This window comes from Podarcis bocagei (assembly GCF_964188305.1).
Source record: "Podarcis bocagei genome assembly, chromosome: 7".
Taxonomy (NCBI): domain Eukaryota; kingdom Metazoa; phylum Chordata; class Lepidosauria; order Squamata; family Lacertidae; genus Podarcis; species Podarcis bocagei.
The window spans coordinates 239,981-255,195 of record NC_138132.1 but is presented as its reverse complement, the minus strand read 5'-3'; the positions used below and the strand labels follow the sequence as shown (position 1 = coordinate 255,195).

The window sequence follows — 15,215 nt, the reverse complement described above, 5'->3', positions numbered from 1 at the left end:
AAGAAGCATCAGAACAGAAGAAGAGCCTGCCGGATCAGGCCAGGGGGCCATCTAGTCCAGCCTCCTGTTCTCACAGTGGCCAACTAGGTTTGTGTGGAAACCAGCAAGCGGAATCTGAGCCCCAGAGCAGCCCTCTCCCCTTCTGAAATTTCCATCCTGGGTGGCGCTGTGGTCTCATCCACTCAGCCTCTTGGGCTTGCTGATCGGAAGGTCAGTGGTTTGAATCCCCACGATGGGGTGAGCTCCTGTTACTGTGTCCTAGCTCCTGTCAACCTAGCAGTTCGAAAGCACACCAGTGCAAGTAGATCAATAGGTACCGCTGCAGTGGGAAGGTAAACGTCGTTTCCGTGCACTCTGGTTTCCGTCACGGTGTCCCGTTGTGCCAGAAGCGGTTTAGTCATGTTGGCTACATGACTCGGAAAGCTGTCTGTGGACAAACGCCAGCTCCCTCGGCCTGAAAGCGAGATGAGCGCTGCAACCCCATAGTTTCCTTTGTCTGGACTTAACCGTCCAGGGGTCCTTTACCTTTTTACCTTTACCTCCATAGACTTTTCCTCCATGAATTTGTCTAATTCTCTTTGAAAGCCACCCAAATTCTTATCTTATGCTTACGAGTCCCACTTCTTCAGCCAGAAGCACACATTGTGGGGTGTGAATCCAGAGCACCCCCCCCCCCCCATTTAATACGCTGGCTGTGAGTGTGAGGACCTGCCTGGAGACTTACTCACACTAACACTCCTTTGAACTTTCCAGGCCTAGGTCTGCCCTTTAAATCTCCATGTTTGAATGTTCTTGTTCGTGCTCTGGAGTTTCCCCTGCGGAAATCCACTCTTTACTGCTGAATCGGAGCAAACGTCAGTCTGTGGGAAACCCAAATTGGTTGGGTTTGCACTTCAGCTTTAAAGAGCATTCCGAGAGGGAGATTTGAAGTGGCAACCTGTGTCTGGACAGCACAGGGCAAAAGGCCAGTGTGGAGAAGCTCAGAGTCTGCTTTCGGCCCTGGGGCTCCTGCTGCCTTGGGTTTCTCCACGGAGATGCCAGCCAGAGCATCTCCAGGGGGCAGTCGCCGAGGAGGGGGAGGTGTTTGGGAACGGCTCCAGGAATGCTAGCGATGCCCGTGAGGGGTTGGCCAAGACGCTGCGTCCCTTTGTCCTCTGGCCTGGGAATGTGCGGCATCGCGTCTTGACCTTTTGGGGAACGGCGTGGCGTGGGTCCTCGGAGTCCGGACGTGGGAATGAAATGCCACCCCTCCGTGGCAGCCTGGGATTTCACCAAGGGAGGGAGCAAGTGCCGACTGGAGTCTTCTTGGGCAGGGAAAGGAGGGCAGCAGGAAGGAACAGTGGGAGAGGAGGAGGGGGCCGTCTGTGGAAGCCTAGGGGGCCATGCCTTTTCCCTCTCCATCCCAGAGGCTGACGCCTGTGGGGTTGGTGGGCAGAAGAACCTCAGAAGAGCCTGGCTGCTGGGTCAGCATCCTGTTCTCACTGTGGTCAAATACCCCTAGGGACCCAGGGCTCTAGGTAGACTGCCTCTGGACCTGGAGGTTCCATCAACACTGAAAAAGAGCCAGGCTACTGCTTGGTGGTCCTGGATCCTCTGCTGTTGCTTGAGGCTCAGGGGGCCTCAGTGGCCCGGATTGCCTTCCATCGGCTTTGGCTGGTGGCCCAGCTGTGCCCCATCTGGACAGGGAGAGCCCAGCTACTGCTGTCTATGCTTTGGTAACCTCCAGGTTGGATTACTGCAATGCCTTCTACGTAGAGCGGTTTCTGAACTTGACAGCTAGGCTGCTCACTGGGACAAGACGGCTTGAGCATATGACACAGATCTTGGTCCAACTGCTCTGGCTACTGATTAATTTCCCGGCCCAATTCAGAGTGCTGGTTTTGACCTATGAAGCCTTAAATGGCTCAGGACCGCAATACCTCAAGGAATGCCTTTCCTTATGAACCTACCCAAACCCTGAGATCACTTCCTGAGGCCCTCCTTCGTGTGCCTCCTCCTCGAGAGGTCTGGAGGGTGGCAACACTTAGAACGGTGCCTTCTCTCCAGTGGCTCCCCGTCTGTGGAATGCTCTCCCCAGGGAGGTTCTTCTGGTGCCTTCATTATAAACCTTTAGGCACCAAGCAAAAACATTCCTCTTCTCCCCAGCCTTTGGCTGATTATCCAATACCCTTTTAAACGTCTTGTGGGAACGGGGTTATTGGTTTGTGTTTGTTTTATTATGTATTTTGTGTTATCATTTTGTATTTTTATGTTGTGAATATCCTGTGATCTTCAGTGTACAAATATAATCAATAATAACATTTCCCCCTCCACAGCTGCACAGGGCCAGGTTCCAGAGAGCCACGTGTTCAGGACAAGGCAGCAAGCAGCTGTAAGTACCTGGGCACCTCCTCCTCCTCCTCCTCCATCACCACTAGTGCAGCCCCCCCCCTCTCTGAATTCTGGGTCAGCCCAACCAGAAACCCTCTTCAAGGAAGCCTGGGAATTGCACTCCTCTCTCAAATGACGCTTGCAGTGCAGCTCTTTGGACTGCAGACACAACCCTGTGCCCATTTTCCAGATAGGTGGCAGGTGAATCGATGGCCCTGCCCCCAAGTCTATCTACCTGCCTGCAGTACCTGCCTGCCTGGCTGCCTGTCTACTGCATTTATATCCCACTTTGTTCTCCAAGGAGCTCAAGGCAACAGACGTGGTTCTCACCCTCATTTAATCCTCACAACAACCCTGTGCGGTAAGATAGGCTAAGAGGCAATGACCGGCCCAAGGCCACCCAGTGAGCTGCATGGCCCAATGGGGATTTGAACCCTGGTCCCCCAGGTCCCAGTCCGACACGCCAGCCACTGCTCCATCACTTGAACTCGGTCCTCCCAGGCCCAGGGTCCTCCCACTGGTCCTCTGGGCCTGGCGATCATCTCTCTGGACGTTTTGCAGGTCAGCACCCTCCCTGGTGGGCTCCTGCTGTTTCCCCACTCCTCCATGACTCCTGCCGGCAGATCTATAGGTGGGAGTGGGTGTCTTACAAAGCCGTTTGTGTGTGTTTAAGTTGTGATTCCTGCATTGCAGGGGGTCGGACTAGATGACTCTTGGGGGTCCCTTCCAACTCAACAGGTCTGTGGTTCTAAGTGTAACTCAGGTGTGTTTATTTCGAGAAGTGGCTGTGTTGCTCTGTCACAGTAAAAGCAGCAGATCTGCTTATAATCATGGAACTGCAGTTTGCAGGGCACCCCAAGGGTCATCGAGCCCAAGCCCCACCAGACCTCGGCTTAAAAACCCAACGAAAAAGAGTCCACTACCTTCCGAGGGAGCCTGTTCCCTAGTTGCGCCTGTGTCCCTTCAGCACCTCCGCAGCCCAGACCGATTGTGCCCCTGTTCCCACTGGCGTTGTCTACTACAGAGGCCAGCCCCCCCCCCCCGGCTGCACCCCATTCCCAGCTGGGCTCTTGGGGTCCCTGAGAGCTGGCAGAGCCGCCTCCCCCACCTCCTGCTTCTCTCCTGCCTTCCAGACAGCCGGCTCCAAAGGGAATGAGCAGCTGCAGGCCCCCCCAGGCAGCCCCCCGCACCTGCCCCCCGAGGAAGCTGGTGACGCAGACCGAGCAGTAAGTCGGGAAGAGGGTGGGGCGGCGGGGGGGACAGACAAGAAGACACGTTCTGAGGGTGGAGGAGGCAGGTAGGGCTGTGCCCCCCCCAGGAGGAGGGGGCAGGTCACACATCTGAAGATGTGGGGTGGAAGGCAGTTTGGGTGACGCCGGGTCCCTGAGCCTGTTGCCCCTCCAAGGTGTGGCCTCTGCCGCCTCTTACATCTCCATGCAGTGCCTAGTTAAACTCTGGAACTCCCTTCCACAGGTGGAGGCCATGGTGGCCCCCAACCTGGATGGCAGACTGCCTATTCCTGGGGGAGGAGAGGGCTATGGAGGCCCCCTAGTCACGAGGGCGATGCCATGCCCTCCACAGTGGGAGGCCGCCCTGCTTCTGAATGCCCATTTCTCCAACCTGCAGGAGATCCTGCTTGTGATCCTGCTTGTGATCGCCCCACGGGGGCATCTGGCTGCCCGCTGTGAGAACAGGATGCTGCTGGTCTCGATGGGCCCCGGTTGGCCTGATCCAGCAGCCAGGCTCTTTGCATGTTCTTCGGGAACCTCCCGGTCCAGTGGCCGTCTATCTGGATTCTTAGGTGAAAAGAGCAGGCTGGACTGGATGGGTTCTTGGCCTGATCCAGTAGCTGGTCTTATGCTCTTAGGTTATCTGAGATCGCCATTAGGCGGGGCAGAGAGGAGGACGCTGGCTCTGGACTGGCCAGCAGGGGAGGGGAGTTTAGGAGCCTCCGGATAGCGAGAGGAGAATTGCTGGGTGGTGTTTGGGGTGTGTTTGTGTGGATGGTTCTTCCAAGGAGGCTGGGAGGAAGAAACTCCCACTAGCGAAATAGCTCCATCGTCTTCCCAAAAGAAGCAGGAGCCCCTGGGAGGAAGCTGTGGCGGTTCAGCGAACTGGTCCCCCCCCCCCGGTCTGGTGTGCTGTGTGGACACCCTCTCGGTTCCTCCCCAGGCCCAGAAGGAGAAGCTGCATGCGGAGCTGAAGCGAGTCCTGCAGAGGAAAGGCGAGAGCCAGCGCAGCTCCGAAGAGGCTGAGGAAGAGGAGAGGGGGGAGCCCCTGGCCCCCGCCAAGATGGAGGCGCAGGTGAGCTCCATGGAGAAGACCATTGAGACCTCCGAGCTGCTGGAGATCATCGTGGAGACGGAGGCAGAAGCCGGGGTCAGCGGGATGAGCGTGGCCGGAGGGGGAAAGAGCGGCCTCTTCATCAAGGACGTCCTGAAGGACTCGCCTGCTGCTCGGGCGCTGAGCCTCCGCGAAGGTGAGCCTCCCTGTTGGTGGAGGGAAAGAGCAGCCGCCTGGCGCAAAGCCAGAGTCTGGCTCCCTCCTAGCTCACTGTTGCCTGCACAGGCTGGAAGCAGTGGCCGTTTGGGGCTTCCGCTCCCAAACCTCCCTGGAGAGTGAGTCTCTATTGCATTTATGTCCCACCTTTTCCCTCGCTCAAGGTGGCCTGTGTGGTTCTTCCCTCTTCCCTTAATGCTCACAACAGCCCTGCAATGTAGGTTAGGCCCTCCAGGTCTCAGCCAGCCAACGTCATGATTGGAACCCGGGTCTCTCCTGAATCCTGGTCCTCATCTAATGCCCACAACAACAACTCTGTCTGTGAGGGAGTTTCAACACTGGTCATTCCTAGGTCCCAGTCCAATACTCTAACCACTGCACCACACTGCCAGTGAAGGGAGGGAGGACTGAAGAACAGGGATGATTCTCTGCTCTGGCGAGGGCGCCTTGACCACCTTAAGCAACATAATAATAATTTTATCATTTATACCCCTTCCATCTGACTGGGTTGCCGCAGCCCCTCCCTTGCCCTCTATGAGATGGGGGCAGCTTCTACAGAGAGTTTCTCTCCTTGCGCACAGCTGCTAGGAGACCTGGCGGAGGGAGAGGCAAGGGAGGCAGCAGGTGCCTCTGTGCCCTGCTGGTGGACCACCCCTTCAGGACCTTGGCAGCCCTGGACGGGGCTCAAGGGTGCAGCTGCTGAACAGGGACGGGAATGGTCTCTGCATGTGAGCAGGGGCACTCTTGCCAGTTGTGTCAATAATTCCAGAGCCAAAGTTTGTGTTCCTGTAAAGTTGCCCCGGACAGCGTCTCTGGAGTTTCAGGCCTTGGCCCTGTTTTCTGGCCTGCCCCCTTCCTGCAGAATGAGCTAAGGGCAGCGGAAGGGATAACCCTGCAGGGCTGTGGCTCACCTTCCACATCTTCCCCTGTCCACCCGCCTTGTAGGCGACCAGCTCCTGAGTGCCAGAGTCTATTTCGACAACATCAAGTACGAAGACGCCTTGCAGATCCTCAAGTGTGCTGAGCCGTACAAGATCTCCTTTTGCCTGAAACGGACGGTACCCAGCGCTGACGTCTCCCGCAAGCCTGGAGCCACCACCTTTGAAGTGAGGGGCCCCAAAGCCAAGATGGCCAAACTGGTAGGTGGTCCTAGTATTGCTCTGGGGCGCTGGCCCAGTGACAGGGTGCACCCCCCTCTGTCTCCAGGGGTGAGAGGGTGCCTGGGGTGGCACCCAGAGGTTGACATAGATATTCTATGAACTGGTACTGAGAGGCAGCCCTGCCTCCAAACGGGGAATCTGAACTTGGCCATCCTGGCTAGTAGCCATTGCTAGTCCTCTCCTTCTCCGTGACTTTGTCTAATCCATAGGAGGCAAATTAAAAAAAATTACTTTAAAAGAGGAATGGGCCAATTCATGGAGGAGGAGGAGAGGGCTGTCCGTAGCTCACAGCCACAATGGCTCTGCCCTGTTTTTGAATCCCAGTTGCTGAAAACTACAGGAGTTGCTCTTGTGGTCAGATCCTGCCTGCTAGTTTTCCACAATGGGCCTCTACTGTGTGAACAGGATACTGGACTAGATCTCCTCTTATATTCTCTGTTAAAGCCATCCCAATTGGGAGTGAGTTCCACAGGGCTTCATTAACTACGAACCCCAAAATGTGGGATGGGATCCAGTTTGGGGGTGCAGGGTTTTCACTGCAGAACTTTGGCACAGGTTTGGAGGAGATCCAAAATTTGGGGGTTCGTAGTTAATAATCCTGTTCCACAGTTTATGCTGCAGGGAGAAGGAACCTCTTTCCCCTGTGCTGAATCATCACTGGATGTGCACGAGAGAGGCAGGGAAACGCCCCTGTTTCTCCTTTCTCCATTCCACGCACCACTTTATGTACGTGGCTCCTTTCCCTCACTTCTCTCTGGGCGCCTCTTGCTAAGACTCACGCAGCCCTTGTGTAGCACCCTGCTTGTGGTTAACGCTTAGCTGGAATGAAATATTCAACGCAGCAATAGAGAAATTAAAATAATAATTTATTTGTCAGACAAATAAATGAGAGACACAGTGGTATATGGTTACCAAAGCTCTGCCCACTCCAGCCCTGATGGCCAGCACTTATATTCCCTCAGCCCAGCCCCCTTGCTCCTCCTTTGGCTGCCTCTGTCCAATCAGCCTGGTTGAAATTCCTATTGGCTGTTTGCTAGAACCAATCATAAAAGATACACCCATTTCCTATTACCTTTTATGGGAGACAAAGAGCTATATTTCCTTCTATCTATAAATGGCAAACAAGTAGCCATATATCTTACATCTACCTCGACCAGGCACCTTAATTATCAGATAACCTTTGGCACCTGTTGCCTTATTCACTGCAAAACAGATGGCTAAAGCAGATGGTGCATGGTTTTTAATTTTTATCTTGAACAGAGATCTTGGGTTCACCTTCTCACACACCATCAATGAAATAAAAATCTAACATAAGAATCTAACATTTCTTACTTTCTAAATCCTTTGCATAATTACATTTAAGTCAATATATTTCATACATAACATATATAGATTTTTAGAAGAAAAGGAAAGGCCTTTTCAAAGTAAAAAGGAATTTAATAAAAGCTAAGTTCTCTGAGTTCTCCGAGTTCTCTGAAGCTTCAAAGCAGCTTCAGAGAGAAGCCTCTTTCCCTAGTCCAGCTGCTGTTTCTATTTGCCCTTTTAACCTTAGGAAATGTGGCTCAAATCTCTAATGGGAGACACATGGTATTATATTTTGTTAAACAATGAATCCTACTATTTACCAACTCTTAATTAGTGCTTTTGCAGCTTGATTGTATTCTGTAGGGTCAGTAACCTAGTAACCTTTGCTCCCAGCCTGTAATTCCCTTTTTTACAACTTTTGGCTCCTGCTATAAATAAATCAGGGGGGCCTTTGTCCAGGAAGATAAACAGCTGCCAGAGTATGGTTTCTGCCTGGCATGAGAGATACAAACATTTACAAATATATTTTTTAAGCTCATTTTAAAATGCAGATCTTGATCAGATGCCTCATTTGCACTTCTTTCCCCAGAACATCCAGAGCCTGACATCACTGAAGAAAAAGAAGAAGAAGAAGAAGAAGGCGGTGGCTGCAAAGGCCAAGGACCTGCAGGCGGCATCAGGGGCGTCCTGGAGCGGGGACTTGGCTGGTGGCAAGCTGGACGTGGCTCCCGTCGACGTGGAGTTCTCTCTGCCCAAGTTCTCCAAGCTGCGCAAGGCCAAGAGCGCAGGAGAAGTGGCCGTTTCGGAGCCCAGCCCAGACATCTCTCCTCGCCTGTCCTCCCTGGAGACCAAGCAGCGCAGGCTGAAGTTCCCCAGGCTGAAGGTTAAGGAGGCTGCGGCAGTGAGAGCCAAGGGGGCCGGGGGCTGGCTGGAGGTGGGCCTGCCCAAGGCGGCGGTGGAGGCGAAAGCAGCAGGCGGCCTCTCCCGCTTCAGCGCGCCCTTCGGCAAGGCCAAGCGGGCGGGGGCCAAGGCAGAAGGCGAGTTCCAGGCCCCGCAGGTGGAGCTCGACCTGCCACTGCCCAAAGCTGGGCCCGGCAGAGAGTCCCCCAAAAGCAGAGTCCAGGCCCCCCAGTTTGGACTGCCCAAGGTGGAGGCCGCCCTGCCCAAAGTCAGCGGGGTGGAGCTCCCAGAAGGGGGTCTCCAGGGCCGGCTGAAGCTGCCTGTGGCCGAAGTGGCAGCCCCCAAGGTGGACGTTGACCTGTCCTTCCCTGGGCTGGAGAGAGCCGCCCCAGAGATGACCCCTAAAGGGGAAGGCTTCAAGATCAGGGCCCCCAAGTTTGGGGTCTCTGCTGAGGAGGCGGAGCTGAAAGCACCCAGCGTCAAGGTCCCGGCTGTCGAAGTGGCCCTGGGCAAAACGGAAGAGCGGGAGGAGAAGCTGAAGGCGGGGGTGGCCCTGCCCCCCCTGGAGGTGGGGATCCCCTCGGTGGAGCTGGGGATCCCCCTGCCCAAGAGGAAGGCTGAAGTGGAGCTTCCGAAGGCCAGAGCAGAGGTCCCAGACGTCTCCGTCAAGGTGCCTTCGCTCAACCTGCCCAAGCTGGGCTCCAGAGCCCCCCTGGAGAAAGGGGAAGAAGAAGGCAGGCTGCCCCAGGTGGAGCTCAGCATGGGGAGGCATGAAAGCCCCAAGGCGAAAGCCAAAGGCCCCAAGATCCAGCTCCCAGGCTTCGGGATTTCCTTGACGGAACGCAAGCTAGAAAGCAAGGAGGGGGCCGTGTTCCCCGAGGTGAAGGTTCCATCTCTGGACATTGCTCTCCCCAAAGTGGGGGAGGTGCAGCTTCCCAGGCCCATGGGGGAGGTGGCAGCCCCCGCCGGGAGGCCGAAGTCAGGAGAGGTTGCTGAAGGGCCCGGGTTCAAGTTCCAGGTGCCCCAGGTGTCTCTCCCAAAGTTTGACCTCTCTGCCAAGGCAGACTCCCTGCCCCAGATGCATGCCCAGGTGCCCAGGGTGGAAGGTGAGGCCGACGTGAAGGTCAGCGTCCCCAAGGTGGACCTCTCCTTGCCGGCAATGCGGCTGCCGGACATGCAGCTGCCCACGGCCCCCGTGCCCAGGCCAGAGTTGGATATCTCCGTGGAGAAGCCGCGGGTGGAGGTGGCTGTCCCTGCCGCTCGCCTGAGCTGTCCGTCGGCGGCCGTGCCTGCACTGGACATTGACTTGCCCAAAGTTGGGCTCGAACTGGATCTGCCAAAGGTGGAGAGAGAGCTGGCGGCCTCCGAGCAGCTGCCCCGGGGCCACGAGGTCAAGCTCAGGGTGCCCTCGCCCAAGGCCGTGACCAGAGACTTGGAGGTGGAGATCAGTGTCCCCATGTGCCAGGGGGGCCTGCCAGAGGCAGAGCCAGGGGAGAGGGTCTTGGGGGGGCCTGATGTCAGCGGGGTGGGGGCCAAGATCCCCAAAGTGGACCTTTCTCTGGGGAAGGCCCTGCCGGGAGAGGAAGGAGCAGCAGAGAGCAGCCTGGCTGTGAAGGGCCAGCCTTTGCTGGAAGTGGAGGGTGCCAAAGTGAAGCTACCCTCTGTCGAAATCCCGTCCGTCAAGATCCCAGATGTGACCCTGGAGGGCGGCAAAGCCCTGGAGGCTCAGGCCAGCATCAAGGCGCCCAGGTTTACGCTCCCCAAGTTCAGCATCTCTGGCCCCAAAGCCTGGAAGGCCAGCCCAGAGGCCTCGGCCCCTGAGGCGGAGGGTGGCATGGAAGCCAAGCTGAAAGTGCCAAAGTTTGGGATTTCCTTTCCCAAATCGAAAGTGGATGTGGAAGGGACGGCACCCAAGGCACGGGCAGCTGCAGCCCTTGAGGCTCACGGGGGGGTGGAGCTGCCAGCGGTGGATGTCACAGTGCCGGCGGTGGACGTGGGCCTTGGCCTCCCCGCATGGCCCGGTGAAGAGCCTTCCGGCACCCCTTTGCCCGAGGTTGGCACCGAGGTGCCCGACATCAAGCTGAAAGTACCCAAGTTTTCGCTGCCCAAATTCCGGGGCAAAGGCAAGGAAGGGGACCTGGCATTTGAGAGCCAGCAGGGCAAGTTGAGAGGGAGCAGGGAGGCCCTGGCAGGAGACCTGGGCACAAAGGTGCCCGAAAAGGAGGCCAAAGGCTCCAAGTTCAAGATGCCCTCGTTCGGCCTCATGCGCAGGGAGACAGCGGGCATTGAAGCAGAAGCCAAGAAAGCCCCTGGCAGCCCCAGGGAGAAGCCCAAGGGGGGCCCCTTCGCCAAGATGCCCAAGCTGAAGCTCTCCTCCCCCAAGGTGGAAGCAGACCCAGGGAAGCTGGCACATCTGCAGGCCCCGCCCGAGCTGGAAGTGAAGTTTCCCCAGGTGGAGCTGCCCAGGATTGGGGCCAGGGATGAGGTGGGGCTGGCCGTGGATGCAGAGAGCCCTACCCTCAAGGTGAAGGTGCCCTCTCTGGAGATCTCCATGCCCAGCAGCAGAGGGGAAGGGGAGAAGCCGGTGGTGGACGTCTCGGAGGCCAGCCTCCGCAGATACGAGGGGGAGCTGAAGATCCCCACGGTGGGCATTTCCACCCCCAAACTAGAGCTGGAAGTGAGTTTACCCACCGCTGGGGTGGAAGAGCCCATGCTGCCAGCAGAGGCCAAGATCAAACTGCCGCAGGTGGAGCTGCCAAGGTTTGGGAGAGCGGAGGAGGGTGGGGCAGAGGTGCAGCTGCTTGGGGGGCGCAGGCTCAGCTTCGGGGAGGAAGGTGGGGAAGGGGCGGTGGACACCTCCCTCCTGGGCACCAAGATCCGCTTGCCCAGAGTGGACCTCTCCTTGCCCAAGGGGCGCCTGTCGGATACGGAGCTGCCCCTGACGGCAGAGGGGGGAGAGGGGGTCCCTGAAGGGTCAGAAGCCAAGTTCCGGATGCCTTCAGTGGGGCTGCCCAAGTTCTCTGCCCCCCGAGTGAAGGCCCCTGAGGTGGAGCTGGATGTGGGCTCGGAAGCAGGGAAGGGGACACGCGCCAAAGCTGGGGGCCCAGTCATCAGGCTGGCCAAATTTGGGGGCTCCACCTTGGACAGGGAAGCGGAAGCTGAGGCGGATTTGCCCCGAGTCCCACAGCTGGAGCTGAAGGCCCCGAAACTGAGAGGCAGCGCAGAGGCCCTGAGCCCTGAGGCCAAGGAAGCCGCCCAGATCAAGATGCCCTCTGTGCCCATTGGCTTTGGCCTTGCCAAGGGGGAAGCGGAGGCCCAGGGGTCCCCCGAGGAGGGCAAGTTCAAGATCAAGCTCCCGTCCCTGGGCCTCTCCAAAGCGGGTGCAGACACCCAGCCCCTCTGCCCCCCACCTGAAGGGGCGGACTTCTCCTTCAAGATGCCCCAGATTGCCCTGCCAGATGTGGGCTTCTCGGTGGACCAGGAGGGGAAGAGTGAGGCTGCCCGGCGGGAAGCAGGGAAGCTGCCAGGTCTGGATGTGGAAGTGGGAGGGTTCGAGGCCAGGCTGAAGGCGCCCCAGATCAAGGTGCCAGCTGTGGAGCTGCTGGGCCCCCAGGGGGGCGGCGCTCCCTCTCCAGGCGAGTTGGAGGGGAAGAGAGCGGCCTTCCAGGTGCCCGGCCTGGAGCTCTCAGCCCCCAGCCTCAAGGCGCATGCCGAGTACCAGGTGGAGGGGGCCCAGGGGGGCCGAAGCGGGGAGACCCCCGAGGCGGAGGCAGGGAAGAGGTACAAGGTGAAGATCCCCAAGTTTGGGCTGTCTCTCCCCAAAGGGGGAGCAGAAGGCGGGGAAGGAGGACCCCCTGGGCACGAGGGGGAGGCCAAGGTCAAGAGGCCCACGTTTGGGCTGGGGAGGGCCAAGGGCAGAGGGGCGGAGGGGCTCCTAGAGGGGGAGGGGGAGGAGGCAGATGGCAGCAAGGGGGTGAGGGCCAAGCTGAAGCTGAAGCCCCCCACCTTTGGGCTCTCCCTCTCACCCAAGGCCAAGGGAGGCGGAGGCGAAGTCAATGGGGAGCTGGAGGACGGCTCTCCCCTGAAGATGAAGGTGCCCAAGCTGGGCTTCTCCAAGGGCGAGGGGGGGCCCCAAGTCAATGGGGAGCAGGCGGGGGCCTCTCTGCACAATGGGGCCAAGCTGGGCAAGATCCGCCTGCCGCAGGTGGAGCTCTCCTCCCCGCCCACGATGGCAGGAGCAGACTTGGAGCTGAACCTGGAGCTGGTGCGGGCAGAGGAGGCCAAGGACGAAGCCCTGGGGGCCGGCAGGGGAGCCTTGGCGGCCCTCAAGGCAGCCAAGTTCAAGTCGCCCAAGATCTCCTTCTCGGGCTTCAGGAAGCGCACTGGGGAGGGGGCTGCTGGGGCCGTGGTCTCCTCGGCTGCCCGGCTGGAGATGTCTTCTCTGGAAGCGGCTGAGATGGGTGCCAAGGGGGAGAGGTCCCCAAAGTCCCGGTTTCCCAAGGTGGCCCTGAGCCCCAAAGCTCAAGGGGGCCTGGAGGGGGGCTCCGAGCAGGGCGAGGGGAGTTTGAGGATCAAGCTGCCCTCCGTGGGCTTCTCTGGGGAGCATGAGGGGCAGGTCTTGGAGGGCAGAGTGGCGGGGGCCAGAGGAGAGGCAGGGGAGGCAACTGTGTGAGTGGGGCAGCGGCCTAGGGCCCTCCTGCACCCCGCCCCACTTCCTGTGTAATGCTTAGCACTAACCACAAGGGGGCGCCGGCCTTGGCAAAGGTGTGGGGGAAGCAATCAGAGCCCCCCCCCCCAGTCACTGGAGGCTTCCCACCTGCTTTTGCAAGCCTGCCATGAAGGCGCCACCCTCCTTACAGCCGGGGGTGGTGGTTTCTTTTTGTAAAAAACCAATGTGAATAAATCCCCCCAGTGCCACCCCCAGGCCGGTCTTCCTGTCTTCAGAGGCTTCTCTCCCTGGGCCCCCACCCTGCCCCAATCAAAGTCCCAGCCAGCAGCTGCCCCCCAGGCCTTCCTCCGCCCATCTTGGGGCCTCAAGGCATGCAGGCAGAATTTGGTGGGGGGCCAGGCTGGGCTCGGAGGTCTGCTTTCCTCTCCTTGCACTGGGAAGCTTGTCTACTAACTAATGGATAAAGGGTTGTTTGGAAGACTAAGCCCTCTCTACCCCCCACCCTGTTTTGAAATAAAGCCAATTTAAGAATTGGGGACAAGGTGGAAGGAGAATCTGATGCATCTTTGGTTGGGAGTGTCCAGCAAGGAGATTGGAGATGGTTGCCAGTCAAAGGGTAGTTTAAGACGCAGGAAAAAATGAGTTCCTCCCCTCTTGTGAAAGGGGGGGGGGCAGCTTCACGGGAAATTTCCAGCCGTGGCATTGGGAGCCAGAAGAGGAATCCTGGAAGAGGACACTCCAGGCTCATCTAGACCAACCCCTGCAATTCAGGAACCCCAGTTCTTAGTCCCGCCAGCTCCCTTGAACTGGGCAACTCAGATGCCTGGAGCAGCGCCCCGTTGGAGAGCAGCCTTGGGTCTCCTCTGGAGCTGGCCGGACCTTTTGGACGGCTGTTTCCATCCCCCCTGCCTTCTGCTGGCAGGCCCGGTTGGGAGTTGTAGTGCAAAGCCCATTGAGGGGGGCTGGTTCTGGAGGGCCGGCTGAAGCCATTGTGCTGTGCCCCCCGGCCTGGCAAGGCCTCCTGGGCCAGCCCCCCACCCCCAATATCAGGCCTGTGTGTTTCTGTAGCTCTTCTGAGTCTGAGATCCTCGAGTTGAAGGGACCCCAAGGGTCCTCTAGGCCGCCCCCTGAAATGCAGGAAGTGCAGCTAAAATGTTCCCTTGTGAGGTCTGGACTAGGGGGCGTTTCAGGTGGTTTTCAAGTTGGAACTAACTTTTGGCACAAAGGGGGGCCCCTCTTTTCAGTGCCAGGATCCAGTGTGCTCTCTTGACCTGGAGCCCAATCCCTCTTCTTCACCCCTGTAAAATGGGGCCTTCCCCTCTTCTTCTTCTTCTTGCAGGACCCCCTTGCCTTCCTCTTTGCTCAGAGTCAGAACCAACTCTCTCTCAAGGGACCCTGGAGCCAAACTCTTCCAGAGTTTTCTCTTTCTTCCCCCACTCCTCAGCATTTCCTTCATTGGGGGGGGGGTGTTTTGCCAGCAATCCCCAACTTTACTTGAATTTGGAAGGGGTCTGAGATAGGAACAAGGGCTAAATTGCGACTTATCCCCACCCACCCACTGCCCCTCTGCCTTATTTTAAACAGCCATGAATTCGTCCCAGGCCCACAAATGTAAAGTATCTCCTGAGTTCCCCCCAAGGGGGGGCACTTTCAGGTGTGTCAGTGAGGGAGGGGGGTGGGGGTGCAGGGACCTCGTTCAGGTGTTTACATGCCAGGAAGGGGCAGGGCGGCAGTGGGGGGGGTGTCTTAGCTTCTCAAGCAAAGGGTGGGAAGGAATACTTTCTTATTGCTCTTGAGATGTACAAAAATCTGTTGTCCTAACTTTTAACAACACAGGCCTGCTGTGATGGGCTTCCTTTTTTTCCTTGCCACTAAAAAATTCCATTTAACTGCCTCTTTGCCGATTGTTATGTTTAATTACTTTTATTAAGGTAAAGATGTTACGCTGTATCTTTGAGACACTGTACTTACTGCTGCTTTTTTCTATTCTGGGTTTAAATAAAGATTAATCTGTGGACTAACGTTATTGCTTTTTGTGTGGTCTTTTCCTGTTGCTTGATATACAACGGACGCTTAGTTTGTCCATGGCATTTAGTAAAGGTAAAGGGACCCCTGACCATTAGGTCCAGTCATGACCGACTTTGGGGTTGCGGCGCTCATCTCGCTTTACTGGCCGAGGGAGCCGGCATACAGCTTCCGGGTCATGTGGCCAGCATGACTAAGCCGCTTCTGGCGAACCAGAGCAGTGCACGGAGACGCTGTTTACCTTCCCGCCGGAGCGGTACCTATTCATCTACTTGCACTTTGACGTG

The 15,215-nt window shown here is 57.5% G+C and overlaps 1 protein-coding gene across 2 annotated transcripts in view; it reads left to right on the top strand.

The window, feature by feature from the left end:
* The window catches only part of PRX (periaxin), a 34,715-nt gene extending 19,791 nt beyond the window's left edge, over positions 1–14,924 (top strand). The window contains exons 1-6 of one of the 2 annotated variants that reach the window (XM_081200118.1): positions 1,220–1,463; positions 2,316–2,371; positions 3,504–3,596; positions 4,543–4,849; positions 5,815–6,008; positions 7,924–14,924. In XM_081200118.1, the coding sequence (XP_081056244.1) occupies positions 1,235–1,463; positions 2,316–2,371; positions 3,504–3,596; positions 4,543–4,849; positions 5,815–6,008; positions 7,924–12,906 (5,862 nt within the window). In that variant the 5' untranslated portion in view covers positions 1,220–1,234 and the 3' untranslated portion in view covers positions 12,907–14,924. Of the gene's footprint in view, positions 1–1,219; positions 1,464–2,315; positions 2,372–3,503; positions 3,597–4,542; positions 4,850–5,814; positions 6,009–7,923 lie in introns of those variants that run through there. The other variant, XM_081200119.1, reaches the window with a different exon arrangement.
* The last annotated feature ends 291 nt before the right edge of the window (positions 14,925–15,215 follow it).